This window comes from Solanum verrucosum, unplaced genomic scaffold (assembly GCF_900185275.1).
Source record: "Solanum verrucosum unplaced genomic scaffold, falcon-dt-bn FXZP01000118.1, whole genome shotgun sequence".
In the NCBI taxonomy this organism is placed as follows: domain Eukaryota; kingdom Viridiplantae; phylum Streptophyta; class Magnoliopsida; order Solanales; family Solanaceae; genus Solanum; species Solanum verrucosum.
The window spans coordinates 271,018-291,854 of record NW_026020568.1 but is presented as its reverse complement, the minus strand read 5'-3'; the positions used below and the strand labels follow the sequence as shown (position 1 = coordinate 291,854).

General features: G+C 36.5%; 3 protein-coding genes and 2 pseudogenes across 3 annotated transcripts; 3 read left to right on the top strand and 2 right to left on the bottom strand.

Moving 5' to 3' along the window:
• The first annotated feature begins 198 nt into the window (after positions 1 to 198).
• On the top strand, positions 199 to 6,307 carry LOC125810426 (uncharacterized; annotated as a pseudogene).
• A 463-nt stretch (positions 6,308 to 6,770) lies between these two features.
• Positions 6,771 to 9,331, bottom strand: LOC125810438 (pentatricopeptide repeat-containing protein At1g02370, mitochondrial-like). The gene is given in 5 exon segments (XM_049489923.1): positions 6,771 to 6,988; positions 6,991 to 7,419; positions 7,422 to 7,470; positions 8,198 to 8,391; positions 9,328 to 9,331. Coding segments are annotated over 5 exon segments (894 nt in total).
• Positions 9,332 to 9,524: 193 nt separating this feature from the next.
• On the top strand, positions 9,525 to 12,367 carry LOC125810437 (uncharacterized). Its single transcript, XM_049489922.1, has one exon. It carries the CDS (start codon positions 9,525 to 9,527, stop codon positions 12,246 to 12,248), a length of 2,724 nt encoding a protein of 907 aa, XP_049345879.1. The 3' UTR covers positions 12,249 to 12,367.
• Positions 12,248 to 17,584, top strand: LOC125810436 (uncharacterized; annotated as a pseudogene).
• A 581-nt stretch (positions 17,585 to 18,165) lies between these two features.
• Positions 18,166 to 20,447, bottom strand: LOC125810425 (pentatricopeptide repeat-containing protein At1g02370, mitochondrial-like). The gene is made up of 2 exons (XM_049489908.1): positions 20,129 to 20,447; positions 18,166 to 19,398 (listed from the first exon to the last, which is right to left on the bottom strand). Exons 1-2 carry the CDS (start codon positions 20,381 to 20,383, stop codon positions 18,166 to 18,168), a joined length of 1,488 nt encoding a protein of 495 aa, XP_049345865.1. The 5' UTR covers positions 20,384 to 20,447.
• Positions 20,448 to 20,837: the final 390 nt, after the last annotated feature.

Genomic DNA, 20,837 nt, shown 5'->3' with positions numbered 1-20,837 from the left:
CATATGTCCGTTGAAACTAAGTTAAATGACATGTTTTATATATTATGCCTGAAGAAAAATACCTTTCTTTTTAAAATGAATTTTAAAAAATAAGATAAATAAATTAACATAAAGGGAATATATATTTTTCACCATAATTATGACATGACTATGATAAATCATATTAATAATTTAATAAAAATACCAGATCCATATAAGTTTTGACCTATATAGATTTTTAAGTTAGGTTTCAAATTAATGAACAATTAGTTATTAATACTATCACTTGATTTTGTTGTTTCCAAGATGTTAGGAAGAGTTTCATCACTTGTAACGATCTTGATCTTCGCTCAAACTGGAATTCTAAATTCTCACCATGAAGCAGCTCACTGGAGTTGCGATTCCAACACCGATACCCATGTTCAAGCTCACTTCAACCCAGGAAGAATAACCCTCGATGGACAAGTTGATGATTGGAAAGATATTGATGGTTCTGCATTTTCTGTTTTACCTGCCTTAGACCCAGATGCAGATAAGGCATACAATGGTGGGAAAATGACCGTCAAGGTACTTGTCAACTCATTTTGGAAGAAAAGATTCAGTTTTTTTTTTTTTTTAACTTTGGATTCTTGTTGGAATTACCCTTTTGTGAAATAGACTCGAAAAGACTAAATTTTTTGTCTTGAATAATTTTTGATTTCTGTTGAATTGCCCTGAAATCCGGATGAAATGGATAAGTTAGAAATGATTCATATGGCCCTACCCGACCGACTAGCTTCTGATTGAAGCGTAGTTGATTGATTGCATTTACTTATTGACTGTGGTGAAGTTGGAAATTTCGTTAAGGATGTTCAAAAATTAATATATAGAGATATATACTTTGTATAATTTTCTATATATATTGCAATTTTTCGACGAAGGGTGTTTGACTATAAGTGGATACGCCACTGCTTATTGATTGTATTTACTAGGATGAGTTTGAGCACAAGATGTTTTTGTCCTTTTGCGCAGGCGTCACATGATGGCAAGGATGTTTTCTTCATGTTGCAAGTCGACGGGGATTATACATATTCTGAAGGGTATGGATTTTTCAATTTGTATTTACTGCTTAATTAGGAAGGAAAGAAAGGATATAGGTAGATATTCAAAGAAATGTTATGTTCGTTAAAAAATTGTGAAGGAGCTTAGTTTAGAGGTAGATTCTTGATTTTATGACATTTTTATGTTAACCATCAACTCACAACATCCTCCTTTATCCAGGCTTAGGAATGGTAATGTGAAGCTCGCACAGAGTTTGGGATTTGAAGTATAGTTGATTGGTCTATTGATTGATTAGTTTAGAGGTGGAGACTCTTCAATTAAGTAGTAACATCAAATAAATTTGGTCAGACAGAAAGGGTAACAAGTTACTTGGGCAAGAGGCTGTATTTCCATGTCATTCAGTTATTTAATATGCTTAAGTTGATCTAAAACATTAGCAGTTCGATCAATTCTAGGAAACCATATTAGTTGGGTAAAGGTTTGAGTTTTGATTAGAATAACAAAAGCTCATTTGTGCTTTCTTGCCTTCTTCACCATCATCTATGAAGTTAATTTGACTGTACGAATGTTTGCGATATTTAGTTGTTGCTTTTCAAACAATGTCTGACATCTTTTTCCTTGTTTGAGACCCTTAATTCTCACATTTTTATTGCTCACTTCAGATACAGTAACAAGACTGCATCAGTTGCTTTTATGTTCCAAATTGGTGAAAATGCATCTTATCACAGAGTAAGTGGCTCCAACACCTATTCTTTATCTTTCTTTTCCTTCCTTTCTTTATCCTACTTCTTCCTGTTAAATATGATGAACTGCTTTTGGAATTACATCTGAGAAGTTCTTCTACTTCATAACTTCAAGATGGGAGGGTGTGAAGAAGAACCTGATACTTGCACGAGCAAGTCATGCAAGGGCCATGAAGTTGACCTTATGCATTTCTCAATAGGAACGGCAATTCCTGGAAGACTCTATGGAGGGAACCTGCTAGATAACAGTGAGGGAAATGGGGGTGACAGGTAATCAAACTGGTTCTACACTCTTTCTTGCAAATCACAACAATTTTTGTGCCATTAAATTAGTAAAGAAGTACTAATTCGTTTCTGTTGGCACACTAGGACAGGTTTGGTCATTTGGTTGATCTGTATTGTTGGAACCCACACTGCCGTTATTTGGATGGCTATGGTCCATCAGGTATGATTTGGAATTTTTTTTTTTAAATACGTTTTTTCGTTGAGAAGCTTCAAGCTTGGTCTCATGTATGTGTAATTGGATGGTGGATAGTATAGCTAATAGTTGCTTCTTTGTTTTCCAATCAGTAGCATGGATAAATAGTGAAGTGATATCATTGCATTCTATTGTACTGAGACACAAACGAATGTAGAACTGCAAAAGACTCGTCAAGTAGCAAGGAAGTTTTTTATATGCGTATTAGCTATTTGTTTATCATGATGTGCAACATTTTAACCGGGATTGAGATATAGATCTTGTATTGCCAGGATTAGATTTGTTTATTTATTACGTGTTTGTGTGTCTTTCCTTTTATATTAGATTTGTGAATTGTGTCATTTTAAATCTAATTCTGCATCAAACTCTCCCGCCTCCACATTTTAAGGGAGCTGCTGCCAACAGTGTATATGTTGGTCCTTCCTTCACTGAGTGTCACTGGATCTATTTTCCATGAAGAAATAAAATTGCATTAAGACATTAGACAGTCATTATTTTCAACAACCTGCAAAATTTGTCTGAGTAAACTTGACTGTGATGTAAGATAATTCTCCTGTACAAGAGGGAAATTTTGTCTGAAGTCTTGTTGGAAATACCGTTTTAGTATCGAAACTGCGGAATCATATTACTTATTTATGTTTCAACCAATTTTTCGCTTTTTCCCTCTGGTCTGCTTATTGACTTCTCCTTGTATAACAGTAAATGATACTGGTGCACAGAATGATTGGACAGGAACATGGTGGCACAGTAGCTTGACTCACTCAGGTAAATAGCGATATGGCTTCTAATCCCTGAACATTTGTCCTTCTCTCACTTGAGAATATTTTACTTTTTCTTCTGTAGTAAAGCAAAATTAGGAAGAATTAAGCTGCTTTCTTATCTATAGCCTATAGCACGTGGTATAAATATATTAGGAAGCCTTTTCAATTTTTGATGAATCTAGAAGTTTCAAAAGTTACATACAGGAATAGGACAATTGTGAAACCGTTGTGGTTGCAAGTGCAGAAACAAATTGTCTCATAGAATAGAACAAATAGTTACCTTATTTAGTGTGAAACTCAGAAGGGTTTATCGGCAGATTGTTCTGAGTGAACAGTGAAATATAACCTACTCCACTTCAGTAACAATCTTAAAGACCGAAAACGATGAGCCAGCTTCACTAACTTTCTGCGGATCAGTTGGTTGTTTGGTTTCATTGATCTAAGAAATTGAACCTGTAATGGATCTTCTTCTTCTTCTTTTGTTGCACGACCTTCTTTCTTCCAGATTCTCAACTGAACTTCCGCAGACACCTCTTTGGATTTTGAAATAATAACTGTTAAGGCTTGTACGGGATGTCCTAATGTCCTTGTTATGCACCTTGTTGAAATGCTTTTCTGTGTGGGATGTCTTAGTGTCCTTGTTATTCACCTTGTTAAAATGTTTTTCTTTCAAAACTCTGGTTAGTTTCTTTTGTTACATATATTTTTATCCACATAGATCTACTATACAAAATGCTGGTTTGCAAATATGTTAGGGCCTCATTGCAGAAGATGATAAATTGAACAACAAAAAGAAATCTTTACTATTAGATTGAAGCTGGATACTGGATTACCAGACCTGCTTAGGCATCAAGTGCTGGGAGTCAAATGGAAAACATTAGTAAGAACCAGGAGTAATTTTCCAAATCATATGTAATGTAAGGTGGTCCATCTCGTCCCTTTTTGACACCTTCAATCATCAGGGTGCCAGACTTACAAAATGGTGCATTTGGGGGGTCTATGTAGAGCATGACTAAACTTTCCCAGGAGTCATCTGTCCATTAGATTCTTTTTGTGCTCCTACGTTGTGAAAGTCTTAGTTAAGTTCTGTCTTTCTCAACCATGCTAATCAATGGATACGAGCAAGACTCATTACACCTTTTCTGCATTTTGAAGATAGTATAGCTGAATGACTGGGAAGATTATCTGTCGTAACCAGTAGAGATCTGTCATACCACAGAAGACTAGTTTAGGTTCCAGTGAGATAGAACGCTCTTACCAACCTTGGTCTTTGTGACTACACTAACTAGAAAATAAGAGGTATTTAGAGATCCTACTGTAATGATGTCCAAACATTCACAGTTGTCGTACAGTAGCCACTTTTCGGAAGGCCGTATTTAGAGTTAAGAATCTTTAAAGGACTCCCTCAGTTACCAAAAGATTTAGCATCAGGGCTGCGCTTTTGTATCCTTGACTTTGTGCATACACCAGCACCATGCTGTTTATCTCTTAGTTAACAAAGAAAGAGATTAAAGGAAGATAATCTTGTGTTGCAGGCAGTGACCTTGGTTGTGTTCTGTACCTCTATGTTGGACCATTGTGGTTTCTCATTGCAGAGGCTTTTGACTTGTCAAGAAAATATTTTAGGAAGCCTATGTAGCAAAATCTTTATTATTGTTTGATAGTTATTGTGTCTTAAAACTCGTCATTTACTACCTTTGTTCCAACATCTAATACTATTGAAACAGGTTTTATTAAGGATGACAGCCCATATTCGTCCAGCAACCAATCCGGTGCATATTATTTTGAATTTTCCAGGCCGCTGAGAACAATGGATCGCCTTCAACAGGTAACAAAGTGTTAATGCGATATTAGTAATTGGATGAGATTCTGTTACAGTTGAAATTCCTTCCGGCAGTAAACTTTAGAGTAGTTCATTCTTTCTGTTAACACACATTTCTAATTTACACGACTTAAACTTGCAAGAACAGAGTCTTGGCCGTTTGGGGTGCGGGAGGGTGCTATGGTATCATGATACGGAATCATGATATGGTATCATGATATGGAATCATGAGATGAAATTGAAGTTTTGTTTGGACATGCAATATGGAATTTTTGTGTTGTATATTTTCTATAGACATAAAAATCCTATAAGTTGTAAAACTATTAGAATAGCCTCAATTGTTTATTCAATCTTATCAAATAAACAAAAATTTATAAAATCGCATAATAAATTATTACAAAGCTATTTGTTCTCCACTTAAGTAATTGTTTCATCTAACTTTAATTTAATTAAAAAAAATTGAACATAAATTGTAGTGTACTAGTCTTTAATATAATTCTCCCACATAATACGGACAATTTTCTCACGTTGAACTTGCATTTCTCGATCATGTGATCGAGAAGACGAACCAACATTGTTACTTTGAGCCATTTGTTGGTCAATATCATCCGCAACTATATTTTCATGCTCATAGACCATAAATATTTCATCACTTTAACAATCGGTTGGTGTGAGTTAAAGTGACTATATGTTAGTGAGAATAATAAATTTTAAAAAGTAATGATGTGATTATTAATTTTATTTACATATGAAATAAATGGTTAGTATATATAAATGTGGGGTTGTTTTAACAAAATATAAACTTGTAGATCAATTTTTGTATTAAAAATATCTCAAATCATGATATGGAATTACCATAAAATTTCATATCATGGTTTTTGGAGAAAATGGAATCACGTCTCATGATATGGAATCAGCGTAAAATCGCATGTCCAAACGCTGATTCCATCTCACGATACCATATCGCATGACCAAACGCCTACTAAGACAAAACGTTGTTGAACAATCAGCCCTTTAATTTGTGCTGAGTTTTAGTTGATTGATTTCGAAGGGTGCGGATTTTTCGCAGGATGCTCAGTTCACAATTGGCAAAACAAGTAAGATGTCTGGCATTTTGGTACCCCATGGATGGAAAACCGTGGCACGGGTCTGGTCATTTTTCAATTAGCTGCGATTGGATACTGTTGGATATCTTGCCAGATAGTTCTGAGCTCACCAAGGTGCCACAGAGAAGTTCTTGGGATGCTGCTACAGCATTCTCCCTTCTCTTTGCAGTAGTGGCTTTTTGTATATCCATCTTTGTTGGGCATAGAGTCTCGAGAACCAAGAACATCCCTTTTACACCCATGAGCAATCTTTAAAACTGGGACAGCTTTCTGCAGATAACCTTTTTGCTTTCGAGTTGATGTTGATTAGTTCATTCTTGATTCTAGTTCTGTTTTGTGATAAAATAAAGAACTTTACACTTGGATTTTACAGTTTCTTTCTCTTCTGTGTTGGAGTAGCATCAAAATTCAAAGCTATATGCTATGTCACTAACTGACTATACATTTCAAGATGCAAAAGTGTAAATCATGCAACTTGGAAAGGTTCCTTTGAGAACTATGTCATGCTTGTAAGTTATCACAAGCAGGGCCTCATATGAGTCGTATGAACTTTAATCCCAGTACTAATTTTCTGCATATATTAAAGTCTATGTCATTCCAAGCCAAGGCAGATCCAGGATTGAAGTTTATGAGTTCCTACAATAATCTCAAATTAATTTCTAATGATAATTGGGTTCACAATCAAATATTTACAAATTTTAATAGTGAAAAAGTTACTGGGCTCTTGAGAATCTGTACCTGAAGAGTTGGATACCCCCTGATTCAGTTCTTTAAATTTCGCACTTATGACCGAATATGCAGAGTAGAGGAAAAGAAAATGAAAAATGTGAAATGAAAGAATTACCATAGTATACTAAGGGACTGAAGCATGACAAGATAACTAGAATTGGTTAGATCCAAGGAACACTTTAGAGAACCCCAAATACGATAAACCTCACCTAGATTAGATATTCTGGCGTGCAAACTAATCAAATAGCGGTAAGCCTGGCGATTACGAGGTCCCATTTCTTCCTCAAGCTTCTTTAGAGCTACCTCAGCTTTTTCGTTATGCCCAGCCTAACATAGGCAACAGCCAAGTTACTATATGTAGTCCAATCACACTCCTTTGCATTCTCCTGTTTTAGCTCTTCGAAGACCCTTTCCACTCCTTCTATATCATCTAAACAAGAATAGCTATTCATCCAGATATTATATGAAAATGTGCATAGCAGAACCTTTCTGCTCTTCATTTCCTGTACCAAAGGGGCGACTTTTTCTGGTTGCCCTAGTCTCATATATAACGACATAAGATTGTTGAATGCCAATGATTTATTTGTGAACTTCAATTGATCCATTTTCTCAAAGAAGGATAACGCCTTGTCTGTCATTTTTTCAACACAGTAGCAATTCAAGAGTGCTCCATAAGTGCTTTGATTCTGCATGGAGGGTGAGAGGCTGCCAAAGTATTTTTCAGCTGCAGTTATTCCTTGAACTTTTGCTATGAGATCCCATAATCACCATACGAAAAGTTTATACCTCTTTTCTCCATCCACTCCATTATCTGCAACAATAAATAGGAATATCACTCATGATATTCAAAATCATTTTATGTGGATATACTCCATCTAGATGGCATAACGAAACAATGTCTGCATAACATATTCCTGGCGAACAGTTGATAGAAAAATACAATACAATTGCAGCAGGTAAACTCCAAAAGATCTAACTAGCTCATTATAACACAACAATCAACAATGCCTTATCAGTATTGCAAACTATTTGGGGTCGGCTATAAAAATCTCATATACGTATTCACATACCACTATATTCAGGGCATTCATTCCAATACCGGCCAACAATTTGTCTTAAGAGTTGATACAAGATTGTTTCTTCTTGATATTTTTACATCTTATACAGGAACTGGTTAAGCCTGAAAACATGCCTTGTACTACGGAAAGGATAGGAATGGGAAGATATAGTGAGCCAATAACAAGAGCTTGGCAACTACAGATTGAAAACCCTTTTCACCATACGGTAAAAGTTGTCATTCTAAATTTAAATGTTCCAATTCCAAAACTATAGCAATCAATCATCATATGAATCATCTATATCCTAAACAATTCGTCCCTAAACTCCACACAAGTCTGTCAACTACAGTATAAATTAGTTATATCAGCAATGTAAACTATATACATTCCATTTTACCAGCTCATTTCATTCTATTACTAATAAAGTAAAATTGGTGAGCTAAATGATCAAGAGATTTCAGAGGGTATAGTATACTATACCTCAAAAGCATGCTGGTATCTTTTATATTTGCGAAGCTCCTTGATGCATTTTTCCAGTTCATACTTCTTCACAATTCTGCCTTCTCTCGTATACGCATTTATTGTTTCAGTAACCGACCCTTTTGTGGCTTCTAAAGCCGACAATCTCCGGTAGAGCCTCGAATCTCTTCCACTCTTTGCCCTCTCTCCTCTCTCTCCCAGTCTCGCTCACTTCTCTCCTCCTTATAACATGTAGTTACGAATTGTAATTATCAAACTATAGTTATGGAGAGTAACTAGGCTATTTTTGAATGACTATATGTGAAAGTTCCTCAATATATATATACACACACAATCTGTCGATTCAATTATTTCTTCAAATTCTTTCGAACAAAATCAAATATTGTTATTTTTAAAAATATATAAAATCAAACAACACCAAATCCAAGTACACTCATAGTTTAATTGATTTATTTTAATTCTTTAATTTAAATCAATTTTTATTCAAATCGTGAACACCCATTGCACAAATAAAGATAGGAAATTTTACACAAATCTAATAGTGTTAAGAGTTGATTACATCTTATCTATACTCTTTTCCAATTCACAAAAGTCCCTTAAAATTGATGGAATTTGGTACATCCCACAATGTCCCAATACATCATGTCTCGGTTTCGGGAACATCACTCAACATTTCAATACATTGTGTCTCGATTTCTAATACATCACTCAACATCCCAATACATCGCATAAAGTGATATATCCTATCGATACATCACAAATCTCATAGTGTCAAGAGCTAATTACATCTTATCCAATATTCAACCGATACATCACAAATCTCATAGTTATGTTAAGAGCTAATTACATCTTATTCCTACTCTTTTTCAAATCACAAAAATCTCTTAAATTTTGTGGAATTCAGATACATCTCAAAACGTCTTGATATATCACATTCCGGTTTCAGATATATCCTTCAACGTTTTGATACATCACATCTCGATACATCACTCAACGTCTCAAGACGCGTCTCGATACATCGCATAAAAATGAGTAGGAAATTTTCTAATTCTTTTCAAATAATAGAAAATTTTAAAAGATATAATAAAATAAGTTGTGTATTTAGACACGTAATATTTTCATAAAGATACCCATCTTGTGGTTGTGGGCAAATAACCTATGTTGGTTGATTAGACGCCGGCGAGTCACAACTTGGGTAATCCCTATGGAGTACCCTGCCAAATAATTTCAGATTTTTTACACTCTGTATCCCACAAATGTTCCTATTTTTGGGTGGAGTTTAATTTTTAACTTGAGTGAGTTTAACCTGCCGGCAAGAAAAAGAAAGATGAATTTTTCCGACGAGTGGAAGTCTCTTTGGCCAATATGTTCATCCTATTCTCCACCACTTCTACTCTCAAATTCACACGAAGAATCCTCTTCGAAACGCCGCCGTATTGATAGTCCAATTGAACCTTTGATTTTCAGACCATGTGAAGAAACGGTGACGCTACTCCTTCGTTCGCCATTGTTATCAACTCGGCTTCCTCCTCCGGTTCCTGACCTCTCTTTGCCAAGATTCCTTCAAACTTCAAGTGGTATGCTTTTTTCTGCCGCTTCTTCAATTGCTACAGAGTTTACTCAACAGGTTTCTGACTCAATTCACAACTTTAATTCAATCCAGTTTCTTCCTCTTCCTAATGTTGGTGAAAATAGCAAACCCAATTCAATTATAGGAATTTCTCCAACTGGGGAGAATTATGACCAAGTTGGGTTATTTATGCTCTGTTCTGAAGACACCCAATTTGTGGCTAAGAAATTCAAGAATGATACATCATTTTTAGTGCATAATCACAAGCTGAATTTTAGAATTTTGAGGTTATTAGTGAACCCAGTTAGTGAAATTGATGATTCTTGTTCTTCTAGTTATATTACTTTTGGGTATTTATTGGTTTGTACTTTGTATTCTGTTCATTGGTATAGCCTAAAGATAGGGGTTAAAGGAGATGAAAATGTTATGTTAGATTATGTGGGTAGTGCTGATAGAAACTTGTTTAAGGGTGGGACTGTTTCTCATGCTTGTTGGAGCCCACATTTGAGAGAAGAGTGTGTGGTGATGTTGAAAAATGGGGATTTGTTTTTGTTTGATATGGGTTCTTGCGGAAAGAGTCAGGCTTTCTGTGCTTCTGATGTATTGCAAGGCAAGAAATTGCAAGTTTTGTGGGATAAGTTGGATAGAGATGAACAGTGGGTAACCTGTGAATTTAGCTGGCATCCAAGGATTTTGATTGTTGCAAATTCAAGGGCTGTATTTTTGGTGGATTTGAGGTCAGACAAGTGCAAGGTCTGCACCTTGCTAAATATGGAGGCAGTGTCGTCGGATAGAACTGATAAATTTCTTGCACTTTCTAGAGTGGAGGCTGACGCCTTCTGTTTTACTGCTGTTTCTGGACGCTTCCTTCTTCTTTGTGATGTGCGGAAGCCATTGATGCCATTGTTGCGGTGGGTACATGGTCTGAATAATCCAGCTTACGTGACTGTTTTGAGATTGTCTGACCTGAGGCGACGTACTAGAGATGATAAATGGGATTGGGCTACTGAATCAGGGCGTTGCATTTTGGTAGGATCATTCTGGGACTGTGAATTTGCTCTATTCTGCTATGGGCCAGACAGCAATCATAGCCATAAATTTTCAGAAATTTCGAGGCTCAGTAAATCAGTATATGCTTGGGGGCGACCTTCAGGCCTCTCACTGTCTGGTCATGATTGCTGTCGTGAAAGTTGTCTTATGAGAGCATATTTCTCTGAAGATATTCTTCCTGATTGGATTGATTGGAGGCAAAAGAAAGTCATTGTTTTGGGGTTTGGTATTCTCAACAATGGCCTTTCTATCCAATCAGATGATACTGATAGCTCTGCTAGCTTTTTCCTTGTAAGGTTAATGTCCTGTGGCAGTTTAGAAGCTCAGAGATACACTGCAGCATGGGACTCTGAGGAAAAGTCAGAAGCACCTTATGGAGGAAATTCTCTGTGTTCTGAAAATAACCTTCTATATGATATGGGTGTTGACGAATTGGAATTGAAAAAGAGCCACATCTACCTGGGCCTTGACTTTCTTAAAGAGTATCTGAATGGGAAACTACCTAAATTCATTAGTAGGAAATACATAGAGAATCTAAAGGATTCTGAAGAAAACCGGTCAGAGTTCCACCAGCAAATATGTCAGAAGCTTCAAGAATGTGGCGTCACAAGACTAAAATCATCTCTAACCGTTTCTGATGTAATCAAAGGTATCAGCTTGCCAGCAAGCATTTATGAGATTGCACTAGAAAGCATTAGCACCAGTTTGCCTAATAATCTTCTGGGGTTCACTTTCTCTGCCTTCTTTAGATTCCCTGAATTTCCCCTGAAACCGAAGAAACGTTCTCTAAAATTTTCTGACATTTTCGACAAACTATATCCACTGCCTTTTCCCTTGCATAAATGTTGGATTGATGAGATACCAGAAGAAGTTCAGTCTTGCCGTTCTTCTGCTCCGGTTCTTCCTCCTCCTTTTCTGGTAGCTCTTAATAACCTTCGAATTGCAGAAAGAGATATATTGCCACTTGATGCTGAGTTGAGGCTTCAGAGTGATAAAGTTATGAAGGTGGCCCGTGAATTCGGTTTGTCACACTCTGATAATGGGCCTGATGATGGCTATTTAGTTTCCCTTGATGCAGATACTGAGTGCCCTAGCGATTGGATGGAAAAAATGAGGCCTCTCTGTTTACATGAACCTGTGGCATTCTCAGACTGTTATATCTCAAAAATGGATTTGGGAGTAGAACCTGATAAAAGATTTACAACCTTCATCTATAAAAAACACGAAGAACCTATCTCAAATGCCAGCAAAGAGATGTCAGGAGTGGAGTTGTTCGATGAGGGGTGTCCCGTAGAGCTCAAATTCAATGATAGTCTTGCAATGCTGGGGGCAAATGAGCTGCAAACTTTTAGATTGTTGAAACAAAAGGATTTAGGTTTTCAGAAAAAATTTCAGCTGTATCAAGAGTATTTAACTGAATGTCATAAGTGATGACAAGGTCCCGAGTTTTCCTATTTACTTCCTCTTAATTACTTTGCTATTTTATTTGAAAGAGGATTGTTTCAGTGAAGTACTGTTAGGGGTATCCAGTGTTCTCCAAGAAATACTACTTTCAAACTGGAAGAGTTTCTTCACTTGTAACGATCTTGATCTTCGCTCAAACTGGAATTCTGAATTCTCACCATGAAGCAGCTCACTGGAGTTGTGATTCCAACACCGATACCTATGTTCAAGCCCACTTCAACTCAGGAAGAATAACCCTCGATGGAGAAGTTGATGACTGGAAAGATATTGATGGTTCTGCATTTTCTGTTTTACCTGCTTTAGACCCAGATGCAGATAAGGCATACAATGGTGGGAAAATGACTGTCAAGGTACTTGTCAACTCATTTTGGAAGAAAAGATTCAATTTTTTTTTTTTAACTTTGGATTCTTGTTGGAACTACCCTTTTGTGAAATAGCCTCGAAAAGATTAAATTTTTGTCTTAAATACTTTTGATTTTTTGTTGAATTGCCCTGAAATCCGGATGAAATGGATAAGTTAGAAATGATTCATATGGCCCTACCCGACCGACTAGCTTGTGGTTGAAGCGTAGTTGATTGATTGCATTTACTTATTGACAGTGGCGAAGTGAGAAATTTCGTTAAGGATGTTCAAAAATTAATGTATAGACATATATTCTTTGTATAATTTTCTATATATATTACAATTTTTCGACGAAGGTGTTCGACTGTAAGTGGCTACGCCACTGCTTATTGATTGTATTTACTAGGATGAGTTTGAGCACAAGATGTTTTTGTCCTTCTGCGCAGGCGTCACATGATGGCAAAGATGTTTTCTTCATGTTGCAAGTCGATGGGGATTATACATATTCTGAAGGGTATGGATTTTTCAAATGTTAGGACAAAGAGACCTTCATACTTTATGACAATTTGTATTTACTGCTTAATTAGGAAGGAAAAAAGGATATAAGTAGATATTCAAAGAAATGTTATGTTCAATTAAAAATTGTGAATGAGCTTAGTTTAGAGGTGGATTCTTGATTTTATGACATTTTTATGTTAACCATTAACTCGCAACATCCTCCTTTATCAAGGCTTAGGAATGGTAATGTGAAGCTCGCATAGAGTTTGGGATTGTTATAGTTGATTAGTCTATTGATTGATTGATTAGTTTAGAGGTGGAGACTCTTCAATTAAGTAGTAACATCAAATAAATTTGGTCAGACAGAAAGGGAACAAGTTACTTGGGCAAGAGGCAGTATTTCCATGTCATCAGTTATTTAATATGCTTAAGTTGATCTAAAACATTAGCAGTTTGATCAATTATGGGAAACCACATTGGTTGGGTAAAGGTTTGAGTTTTGACTGGAATAACAAAAGCCATCATCTGTACAGTTAATTTGACTGTAGGAATGCTTGTGACATGTAGTTGTTGCTTCTCAAACAATGTCTGACATATCTTTCCTTGTTTGAGACCCTTAATTCTCACATTTTTATCGCTCACTTTCAGATACAGTAACAAGCCAGCATCAGTTGCTTTTATGTTCCAAATTGGTGAAAATGCATCTTATCATAGAGTAAGTGGCTCCAACACCTATTCTTTCTCTTTCCTTTCATTCCTTTCTTTATCCTACTTCTTCCTGTTAAATATCATGAACTGCTTTTGGAATAACATCTGAGAGGCTCTTCTACTTCATAACTTCAAGATGGGAGGGTGTGAAGAAGAACCTGATACTTGCACGAGCAAGTCATGCAAGGGCCATGAAGTTGACCTTATGCATTTCTCAATAGGAAAGGCAATTCCTGGAAGACTCTATGGAGGGAACCTGCTAGATAACAGTGAGGGAAATGGGGGCGACAGGTAATCAAACTGGTTCTGCACTCTTTCTTGCAAATCACAACAATTTTTGTGCCATTAAATTAGTAAAGAAGTACTAATTCGTTTCTGTTGGCACACTAGGACAGGTTTGGTCATTTGGTTGATCTGTATTGTTGGAACCCACACTGCCGTTATTTGGATGGCTATGGTCCATCAGGTATGATATGGAGATTTTTTTTCTAAATACGTTTTTTCTTTGAGAAGCTTCAAGATTGGTCTCATGTGTGTATAATTGGATGGTAGATAGTATAGCTAATAGTTGCTTCTTTGTTTTCCAATCAGTAGCATGGATAATAGTGTAGTGATATCATTGCATTTATTGTACTGAGACACAGAAACGAATGTAGAACTGCAAAAGACTCGTCAAGTAGCAAGGAAGTTGTTTATATGCATATTAGCTATTTGTTATCATGATGTGCAACATTTTAACCTGGATTGAGATACAGATCTTGTATTGCCAGGATTAGATTTATTTATTTATTTTGTGTTTGTGTGTCTTTCCATTTATATTAGATTTGTGAATTGTGTCATTTTAAAACTAATTCTGCATAAAACTCTCCCGCCTCCACATTTTAAGGGAACTGCTGTCAACAGTGTATATGTTGGTCCTTCCTACACTGAGTGTCACTGGATCTACTTTCCACGAGGAAATAAAATTGCATTATGACATTAGACAGTCATTATTTTCAACAACCTGCAAAATTTGTCTGAGTAAACTTGACTGGGATGTAAGATAATTCTCCTGTACAAGAGGGAAATTTTGACTGAAATGTCTTGTTGGAAATACCATTTTAGTATCCAAACTATGGAATTATATTGCCTATTTATGTTTCAACCGATTTTTCTCTTTTTCCCTCTGGTCTGCCTATTGACTTTTCCTTGTATAACAGTAAATGATACTAGTGCACCGAATGATTGGAAAGGAACATGGTGGCACAGTAGCTTGACTCACTCAGGTAAATAGCGATATGACTTCTAATCCCTGAACATTTGTCCTTTTCTCACTTGAGTATATTTTACTTTTTCTTCTGTGGTAAAACAAAATTAGGAGGAATTAAGCTGCATTCTTATCTAGCCTATAGCAAGTGGTATAAATATATTAGGAAGCCTTCTCAATTTTTGATGAATCTAGAAGTTTCAAAAGTTACATACAGGTATAGGACAATTGTGAAACCGTTGTGGTTGGAAGTGCAAAAACAAATTGGCTCATAGAATAGAACAATAGTTATCTTATTTAGTCTGAAACTCAGAAGGGTTTATAGGCAGATTGTTCTGAGTGAAAAGTGAAATATAACCTACTCCACTTCAGTAACAGTCTTAAAGACTGAAAGCGATGAGCCAGCTTCACCAACTTTCTGCGGATCAATTGGTTGTTTGATTTCATTGATCTAAGAAATTGATCCTGTAATGGATCTTCTTCTTCTTTTGTTGCACGGCCTTCTTTTTCTTCCAGATTCTCAACCGAACTTCCACAGACACCTTTTTGGATTTTGAAATGATATCAGTTATGTCTCGTGTGGGATGTCTTAATGTCCTTGTTATGCACCTCGTTAAAATGCTTTTCTGTGTGGGATGTCTTAATGTCCTTGTTATTCACCTTGTTGAAATGTTTTTCTTTCAAATTTCTGGTTTGTTTCTTTTGTTACATATATTTTTATCCACATAGATCTACTATACAAAGTGCTGGTTTGCAAATATGTTAGCGCCTCATTGCAGAAGATGATAAATTGAACAACAAAAACAAATCTTTACTATTAGATTGAAGCTGGACACTGGATTACCAGACCTGCTTAGGCATCATGTGCTGTGAGTCAAATGGAAAACATTGGTAAGAACCAGGAGTAATTTTCCAAATCATATGTAAAGTAAGGTGGTCCATCTCGTCTCTTTGTGACATCTTCAATCATCAGGGTGCCAGACTTACAGAATGTTGCATTTGGGGGGTCTATGTAGAGCATGACTAAACTTTCCCAGGAGTCATCTGTCCATTAGATTCTTTTTGTGCTCCTACGTTGTGAAAGTCTTAGTTAAGTTCTGTCTTTCTCAACCATGCTAATCAATGGATACGAGCAAGACTCATTACACCTTTTTCTGCATTTTGAAGATAGTATAGCTGAATGACTGGGAAGATTATCTGTCGTAACCAGTAGAGATCTGTCATACCACAGAAGACTAGTTTAGGTTCCGGTGAGATAGAATGCTCTTTCCAACCTAGGTCTCCGTGACTACACTAACTAGAAAATAAGAGGTATTTATAGGTCTAACTGTAATGATGTCCAAATATTTACAGTTGTCGTACAGTAGCCACTTTCCGGAAGGCTGTATTTAGAGTTGGGGATCTTTACAGGACTCCCTCAGTTACCAAAAGATTTAGCATCAGGACTGAGCTTCTGTATCCTTCACTTTGTGCATACACCAGCACCATGCTGTTTTCAGTCATTAAAATCTCTTAGGTAAAGAAAGAGATTAGAGGAAGATAATCTTGTGTTGCAGGCAGTGACCTTGGTTGTGTTCTATACCTCTATGTTGGACCACTGTGGCTTCTCATTGCGGAGGCTGTTGACATGTCAAGAAAAAATGCTAGGAATCCTATGAAGCAAAATCTTTATTATTGTTTGATAGTTAGTGTCTTAAAATTCTTGTCGCTTACTACTTTTGTTCCAACATCTAATACCTGTTGAAACAGGTTTTATTAAGGATGACAGCCCATATTCGTCCAGCAACCAATCGGGTGCATATTATTTTGAATTTTCCAGGCCGCTGAGAACAGTGGATCGCCTTCAACAGGTAACAAAGTGTTAATGCAACATTAGTAATTGGATGAAATTCTGTTACAGTTGAAATTCCCTCTGGCAGTAGACTTTAGAGTAGTTCATTCTTTCTGTTCATACGCATTTCTTATTTACACAACTTAAACCTGCAAGAACAGAGTGTTGGCCTTTTGGGGTGGGGGAGGGTGCAAAGAACTTAAGACAAAAATGTTGTCATTTGTCAACCCCATTTTCCTTTTGTCTGCCAAATCATCCCTTTAATTTCTGCTGAGGTTTAGTTGATTGATTTTGAGGGGTGTGGATTTTTCGCAGGATGCTCAGTTCACAATTGGCAAAGCAAGTAAGATATCTGGCGCATTTTGGTACCCCATGGATGGAAAACCGTGGCACGGGTCTGGTCATTTTTCAATTAGCTGCGATTGGATACTGTTGGATATCTTGCCAGATAGTTCTGAGCTCACCAAGGTGCCACAGCGAAGTTCTTGGGATGCTGCTACAGCATTCTCCCTTCTCTTCAGCAGTGGCTTTTTGTATATCCATCTTTGTTGGGCATAGAGTCTCGAGAACCAAGAACATCCCTTTTACACCCATGAGCAATCTTTAAAACTGGGACAGCTTTCTGCAGATAACTTTTTTGCTTTCGAGTTGACGTTGATTAGATCATTCTTGATTCTAGTTCTGTTTTGTGATAAAATATAGAACTTTACACTTGGATTTTACAGTTTCTTTCTCTTCTGTGTTGGAGTAGCATCAAAATTCAAAGCTATATGCTATGTCACTAACTGACTATACATTTCAAGATGCAAAAGTGTAAATCATGCAACTTGGAAAGGTTCCTTTGAGAACTATGTGAGCCATATGAGTCATATCAACTTCAATCCCAATACTAATTTTCTGCATATATTAAAGTTTTATGTCATTCCAAGCCAAGGCAGATCCAGGATTGAAGTTTATGAGTTCCTATAATAATCTGAAATTAATTTCTAATGATAATCGGGTTCAAAATCAAATATTTACAAATTTTAATGGTGAAAAAGTTACTGGGCTCTTGAGAATCTGTACCTGAAGAGTTGGATCCCCCCTGATTCAGTTCTTTAAATTTCGCACTTATGACCGAATATGCAGAGTAGAGGAAAAGAAAATGAAAAATGTGAAATGAAAGAATTACCATAGTATACTTCTTTAAAGAACATATGTTACACAAAAAGAAGATGGAAAAGAAACAAAACCATATAGTAGGTAAATATCCTTTTAATTATTCAGGACAAACACTTATAAGCAATTCTTCAAGCTCACAACTCATTTCAATACCATCTTCCTTAATTCTCAGTCTCATATCGTCTGTTGTTCTGTTGGCAGCTGCATAAGTGCGAAGCAATGAACTATAGACATCACTACTAAGGCAATTTACCTTCTTCAGAAACTTGTAGAAATCCTCAGCACCATCAACATCTTTTTCTTCAACAAAATACTCGAGAAAATTACTTATGGTTTCATATTTTGGTCGCCATTTGTTTTCCTTCATCCGAGAAGCAATTGCTTCCATGCACTGTTGAGCAAAATTGATTTGACGCTTCCTCAAATAGAAAAGCATGAACATTTCCCAAGCCAAGAAGAAAGGTCCTTGTGATCTCTTCAAAGCACTATGAAAGACTTTCTCCGCATTGTTTAACATGTCATGTCTCAGATAAGCTCCAATGACATTATTTGCCAGCCTCATATCATAAGTAGAGCAGCTTGATTCCCATTCCTCGTAGTATTTCTTTAAACCATCCATGTCGTTATGCTTACTAAGGGACTGAAGCATGACAAGATAACTAGAATTGGTTAGATCCAAGGAACTCTTTAGAGAACCCCAAATACGATAAACCTCACTTAGATTAGATATTCTGGCGTGCAAACTAATCAAATAGTGGTAAGCCTGACGATTACGAGGTCCCATCTCTTCCTCAAGCTTCTTTAGAGCTAACTCAGCTTTTTCGTTATGCCCAGCCTTAACATAGGCAACAGCCAAGTTACTATATGTAGTCCAATCGCACTCCTTTGCATTCTCCTGTTTTAGCTCTTCGAAGACCCTTTCCACTCCTTCTATATCATCTAAACAAGAATAGCTATTCATCCAGATATTATATGAAAATGTGCATAGCAGAACCTTTCTGCTCTTCATTTCCTGTACCAAAGGGGCGACTTTTTCTGGTTGCCCTAGTCTCATATATAACGACATAAGATTGTTGAATGCCAATGATTTATTTGTGAACTTCAATTGATCCATTTTCTCAAAGAAGGATAACGCCTTGTCTGTCATTTTTTCAACACAGTAGCAATTCAAGAGTGCTCCATAAGTGCTTTGATTCTGCATGGAGGGTGAGAGGCTGCCAAAGTATTTTTCAGCTGCAGTTATTCCTTGAACTTTTGCTATGAGATCCAATCGTACTCCATAATCACCATACGAAAAGTTTATACCTCTTTTCTCCATCCACTCCATTATCTGCAACAATAAATAGGAATATCAACTCATGATATTCAAAATCATTTTATGTGGATATACTCCATCTAGATGGCATAACGAAACAATGTCTGCATAAACATATTCCTGGCGAACAGTTGATAGAAAAATACAATACAATTGCAGCAGGTAAACTCCAAAAGATCTAACTAGCTCATTATAACACAACAATCAACAATGCCTTATCAGTATTGCAAACTATTTGGGGTCGGCTATAAAAATCTCATATACGTATTCACATACCACTATATTCAGGGGATTCATTCCAATACCGGCCAACAATTTGTCTTAAGAGTTGATACAAGCTTGTTTCTTCTTGATATTTTTACATCTTATACAGGAACTGGTTAAGCCTGAAAACATGCCTTGTACTACGGAAAGGATAGGAATGGGAAGATATAGTGAGCCAATAACAAGAGCTTGGCAACTACAGATTGAAAACCCTTTTCAACATACGGTAAAAGTTGTCATTCTAAATTTAAATGTTCCAATTCCAAAACTATAGCAATCAATCATCATATGAATCATCTATATCCTAAACAATTCGTCCCTAAACTCCACACAAGTCTGTCAACCACAGTATAAATTAGTTATATCAGCAATGTAAACTATATACATTCCATTTTACCAGCTCATTTCATTTCTATTACTAATAAAGTAAACTTGGTGAGCTAAATGATCAAGAGATTTCAGAGGGTATAGAATACTATACCTCAAGAGCATGCTGGTATCTTTTATATTTGCGAAGCTCCTTGATGCATTTTTCCAGTTCATACTTCTTCACAACTCTGCCTTCTCTCGTATACGCATTTATTGTTTCAGTAACCGACCCTTTTGTGGCTCCTAAAGCCGACAATCTCCGGTAGAGCCTCGAATCTCTTCCACTCTGCTCCGCCGCCGTGAAACATAGTCTTCTGAGGTTCAGTCGGGTCTCGTTTGAAATCTGACGGGTCAAATTCCGGATCATTTTGGCCCGATAACTTTCTCAAGTATAACCTCCAGCTCGCATTCACAAGGGTTTTTACTAGGGTTTAAGCCTCCAGGGCCCCGTGGAACTAACCGTGGTGGACCCGCCTTGAAACAACGGGACCCGGTGGGTACAGCTAGTCGGGTTCGCAAAGCGACGCCCAGAAACCACGGTTAAAAAAAAAAAAAAAAAAAAACTAGGGTTTAAGCATTCTCTTTCTTTTCTTTCCAATTTCACTCAAATATCTCCTCCTTATTTTTTAACTAATAAAGTTTTAGTTTACTTTCAAGTAGGGGTGTTCATGGTTTGGATAAAAGTCGATTCAAATTGAAAAATCAAACCAAATCGATTTAATTTGAGTTTTGGTTTGGTTTGGTTTTAGATTGTTAAGAACCGATAGTATTTGGTTTGGTTATGGTTTTGCTCGAAAAAATCCGAAGAAATAATCGAATCG

Coding starts and splice junctions, on each gene's coding strand:
- LOC125810437 (XM_049489922.1), top strand. CDS start 9,525: ATGAATTTTTCCGACGAGTGGAAGTCTCTTTGGCCAATATGTTCATCC.
- LOC125810425 (XM_049489908.1), bottom strand. CDS start 20,383: ATGATCCGGAATTTGACCCGTCAGATTTCAAACGAGACCCGACTGAAC. Junction 19,399..20,128: donor GATACCAGCATGCTCTTGAG/GTATAGTATTCT, acceptor TTATTGTTGCAG/ATAATGGAGTGGATGGAGAA.